Source organism: Nematolebias whitei, chromosome 12, assembly GCF_014905685.2.
Source record: "Nematolebias whitei isolate Nwh7 chromosome 12, NemWhi1, whole genome shotgun sequence".
In the NCBI taxonomy this organism is placed as follows: domain Eukaryota; kingdom Metazoa; phylum Chordata; class Actinopteri; order Cyprinodontiformes; family Rivulidae; genus Nematolebias; species Nematolebias whitei.
Genome location: NC_056509.1, coordinates 46987402 through 46992111, shown reverse-complemented (window position 1 = coordinate 46992111; position 4710 = coordinate 46987402). Strand labels below are relative to the sequence as shown.

The window sequence follows — 4710 nt, the reverse complement described above, 5'->3', positions numbered from 1 at the left end:
TTCCTGTGGTCCTCCAGGTGGTCGCTACCTGTGATCTTCCAGGTAGTCGCTACCTTTGATCTTCCAGGTAGTTGCTAACTGTGGTCCTCCAGGTGGTCGCTACCGGTGGTCCTCCAGGTGGTCGCTACCTGTGATCTTCCAGGTGGTCGCTTCCTGTGGTCCTCCCATGTGGTCGCTTCCTGTGGTACTCCAGGTGGTCGCTACCTGTGATCTTCCAGGTAGTCGCTACCTTTGATCTTCCAGGTAGTCGCTACCTGTGGTCCTCCAGGTGTTCTCTATCTGTGGTCCTCCAGGTGGTCGCTACCTATGGTCCTCCAGGTGGTCGCTACCTGTGGTCAAACCCTCATTTTTTATATCTGTCCCACATTCAGCAGAAGTTTAATATCCGTGCAGTTTCTTCTTCAGGTGAGCTTTATGAGCCGTCTCTTTCATGTTTTTAGTTCAGTCTGAGGCTCAGAAGATGAAAAAGAGGACTTGAGGTCACATGTTCGGTTGCAGCTGAGTCAGCGTTTGTACCTGTGCATGCAGCTTCTGAACATTTCCCAGCCCTGAAGGCTGCATGTTTGTTTTCGTGCAGAGAAGGTTCAGAACGAGCTGATCGTTGGTAAAGAAGAGAGACGAGCCGCAGCAGCGTTTACTTTGGGCCACAGAGACTTTATTATTGGATATTTCAGGTGTTAGATGGTCCAACAGGTGCAGACAGGAAATAGAAAATCCTTCACATGTTGGAAGACTGAAGTCTAACTGAGCGGCTCTAATCGTCCCGCGGCTTCAGGACGGACTGATTACAGTGGGGGACGGGGTGAGGAGGGAGGGGAGTGAGAGGTGAGGAGGAGGAGGAGGGAGGTGTGTCGGGTTACAGTGAGACAGTTCACTTCTGTTCAGGCATCAAGTCGTCGATGCCGTCTCCGGCCTCCAGACGCTTCTCCATGTTGACCAGAAGGTTGACTCCGTCCACCACCATCTGGACCAGCTCCACCTCTGAGAACCCCAGACGGTCTGCGTTGGAGATGTCAAAGACTCCGCCCACTGCTGCGGTGTCCACTCCACCTGAGAGACAGACAGGAAGTGATGTCAAGTGCTGCAGACACAGTCAGTTTACCTGTGTGGCATTGGGCGCACCTGTTCCTCTCTTCTGCAGCCGCAGTCTCTTTAGGATCTCGCCGAACTTCTCGTGCTTGCTGAGGTGCGGCAGTTTGACGTGCACGCCGGCTCGCAGGCCCGTCCCCAGGTTGGACGGACAGGTGAGGACGTAGCCCAGGTGTTCGTTCCACATGAACTCGTGTCCCCGCTCCTTAAACAAGCCTTCAATCTGCAGGACAGAGAGAGACGTGTGGGCGAACAGGTGAGACGGGTCATCGAAGGGGAGACTAGTTGGCATTCATGTGGGCGTCTTCAGGATGTCTCAGGATCTTCATGGCAGTCCTCAGAGTCATGAGTCAAACAGCGAGTTCTGAACATGTTTAAAACAGTTCTGCATCAAATAATCTCATAAAATCATCGTGGACGTCTTCAACACGTCTCAAGTTGTATTTTGTCTCCTAGACAAGAGCTTTGACACAAAACGTTAGCAGCTAATGTCCAGGTGTACAAACCACGCTGATGATAATTATTATAAAACTGGTCCAAATGAAACTATCTTTATTTCTCAAGTTTGCACCACAGATTAAATTATAATCCAGGGGCGGCTGCAAAGCCAGTCCAACCAGCCGCTCTGTTCGTTGGGTGCGACCGCTCGACTGCAACAGTGTCAACGGTCGCAGCTCAGTGAGATCCCACCTTTTAGAGCCAAGTCCCCACGTTCAAGATTTAATCAGCTTTTAGGAATAAAACCAGCAGATTTCGACCAGTTCATGAACGATTCTTTGGTGATCTGGTGGTTTTAGACCTGGATGTTTGCCTCAGGTGAGCTCCAGCGCAGGTGTCAGAATACATCCAGAGCTCTTGAGACTCTGACGGTGACTTCTTCAAGACAAATGTTTTGAACCCGTCTGCTGCACTTGGGTCAAACCGTTTGGACCCAAAGCTCAGGCGGCAGGACTGTGGGGCTCCACGAGTCTCCTTCATGAGTGTCACCACCTGAAACCGAGCAGAGGACAGGAAGTGAGGCGCTCACCTTGGTGAGTCCAGTGCAGAAGCGGGTGAACACCTCCCGCATGTTGCCTCCTTTCTGCATGCTGATGACACGCAAGTGATCCTCCTCGTTGACCCAGACCAGGAAGGTCTTGTTGTTGTTGTGCCTGCAGGTGAACAACGGTTAACCACAGGAAGTCTGAATGATCTCCAAACCAGAGTCCCCAGCGTACTGACCAGATGCCGCGGGCGTCGGGCCAGTCGCGGGCCATCCCAGAGGCCAGCAGCAGCGGAGAGACGGGCTTATCGAACAGGAAGTGGTCATCTATCAGCTGCTGCTGCTCCTCGTCCGTCATGTTCTTCAGGGCATAGTACCTCCCCTTCAGGTCCCCTTCCAGGGTGTCCAGAGCTGCAGGGGGAGTCAGAACCGCAGGGTCAAGACTGAATGGGCGCACCTGAGAGCCCTCAGGGCTGACACCTCGGATCTGAGTAAATCAGCTTTAAGACTAGATTTTCATCACGTTTTCCAAATGAAATGCAAGATTTTAGTTTCGTAGTCAGAATGCTGAATGGAATGTTTCCTGTGTGTCTGTTAGCAAAATGTCAGCCAGGTGACTTGTTTGGCTTTTACCTTCGTGCAAGAATTAGTTTTTTAAGCAGCTAAAACATCGAGGGAGGCTGCTGGAGGAAATATGTTTTTAAAAACCAAATGCAGTGAATAATCTTCATCAATAAAACCTCTCTGCTCACATGCGTTTTAGATCCTCATCTGTAAAACCTGATTTCTGCCAGCAGGGGGCAGTGGAGTCTCCTCCCAGCCTCTACCGGGCCGCACCGGTTCGGTCCGGTTCCGTTTGAATATGAAAGCTGTGACTTTGGACAAAGTGAACGGTTGGACTCGTTGGAGTCTCAGCAGGACGGCGCTGGGCTCGCAGTTACGCAACGCGTCCATCCCCCGGTGTGCGTGCCAACATGCTCACTGAGGCATGATGGGAAGTCTCTAAATAAAGAGCGATGAGCTAAATAAAGCCGAGCAGACTGAACCGGAACGAACGCTGCGTTGTCAGAGTTTCCCTGAACGCACCACGATGTGGTGCTGATGTTGCTCAAAGCGAAGCATCCCGTCTCCTTCGATTCGACGCTCCTCACTTCGTTAACATCTGTCAGTTTTAGACGAAGGAGCCAAATTTAAACGTCCTGAATGTGAAGCTACAGAACGACGGCAGCTTCTTCTGCAGAGCAAAAACTGAAACGCATGTGAGTCGGGTCTGATCCAAACGGTCTGAGGCTCAGGTTTGTGTCCAGTTGTGACATAACAGCACAGCGCTGCCGCCAAGTGGATCAACATCTGGAATTAACTCACCGCTGGTTAAAGCGAAGATGTTCTCTTTGGTTCATTTCATGAAATGAGAGTTTTTTTATTGAAGTTTTTTATTTAAAATCTTGTGTCTTAGACTGTGTTTTGGATCTGGACCTAAATAAATCTTACCTGGACCCAGACAGGTTGTTTAATTTCATTAAAATTTTTAAAATAAATTATTTATATATAAATTAGAACTTGTGCACATTTTGAGGTGGCAGAGCATCTTTTCTACAGTTTATAGTTTATTTCAAGTCGCAAAGTTTCATTTATTATTTTAGGTGCCGGAGCTGTTTGGTCATTTATGTTAACATCATTTTTTTATGTGTTTTGTTTTTTATTTGTGCAAAGTTTTTCTTTACTCTCGTGTTTGAGAACGAACTGAACCAATCATTTTAATTTAACCACTGAGTTTCGTCGAGCGCCGACTCGGTGCACACAGATGTGGATCTAAACGTTTCCAGAACAAGTGAACCGTTTTAGAGAACCTTCGTGATTAAATCTCAAACTTTTAAACAGAAACGATCTTAAAGTCCATAAAACGAAGTCGTGGTTGGACTTCTGCTGAAGCACCAACTGACCCCAGAGCAGCCGTTTGATCCAGCGCTTCCTGAGAAGACGGACAGAAATGGGCTCCAAGCGTTCAGCGGCAGACGGGTGTGCAGCGTCGTACCTTCGATGGAGAGTTGTTCGACGCCGCGTCGCTCTCCGCGGCTGCAGTGGGGCGGCAGGCTGAAGCCGCGGATGCTCCGTCCCGTCCGGACCCGAGAGCTCAGCACGTAGTTTGGATCCAGATCATCTCCGCCCTGAAAACAAACACCGGACACCATCAGACCAGGTGAAGGTAAAAGGTGTTCGAGGGTCAGGTCAGCACCATGGACAGAGAACGAGGTCCAAACTCTTTTGACTTTTCCCTCTTTAGGTGTCTCCACAGACAACCATCCTCCATCTGACTCTGTCCTCTGTCCTCACTCTGTCCTCACTCTGTCCTCTGTGTCCTCTGTCCTCACTCTGTCCTCTGTCCTCACTCTGTCCTCTGTGTCCTCTGTCCTCTGTCCTCCCTCCAACTGCCTCCATGTCCTCTCTAACTGCATCCATATGTCTCCTCTTTGTCTTTTTCCTGGCAGCTGGATTTCTAACATCCTTCTACCAGTATACCCACTGTCTCTCCTCTGGACATGTCCAAACCACTGTCCCTCCTCTGGACATGTCCAAACCACTGTCCCTCCTCTGGACATGTCCAAACCACTGTCCCTCCTCTGGACATGTCCAAACCA

At 49.9% G+C, this 4710-nt stretch overlaps 3 protein-coding genes across 4 annotated transcripts in view; 1 reads left to right on the top strand and 2 right to left on the bottom strand.

The window, feature by feature from the left end:
* si:dkeyp-72h1.1 (uncharacterized protein LOC799956 homolog) overlaps positions 1-4710 on the bottom strand; it is an 87958-nt gene that overhangs the window by 54823 nt on the left and 28425 nt on the right. The gene's annotated exons all lie outside the window — the stretch shown is intronic.
* The window catches only part of LOC119418652 (MAP/microtubule affinity-regulating kinase 3), a 46836-nt gene that overhangs the window by 16260 nt on the left and 25866 nt on the right, over positions 1-4710 (top strand). The gene's annotated exons all lie outside the window — the stretch shown is intronic.
* The window catches only part of LOC119418653 (creatine kinase B-type), an 11195-nt gene continuing 7118 nt past the window's right edge, over positions 634-4710 (bottom strand). Inside the window, exons 4-8 of the mRNA XM_037685984.1 lie at positions 4107-4239; positions 2311-2482; positions 2117-2240; positions 1123-1312; positions 634-1050 (exon numbers count right to left, since the gene is read on the bottom strand). Of these exons, the coding sequence (XP_037541912.1) occupies positions 872-1050; positions 1123-1312; positions 2117-2240; positions 2311-2482; positions 4107-4239 (798 nt within the window). The 3' untranslated portion in view covers positions 634-871. The remainder of the gene's footprint in view (positions 1051-1122; positions 1313-2116; positions 2241-2310; positions 2483-4106; positions 4240-4710) is intronic.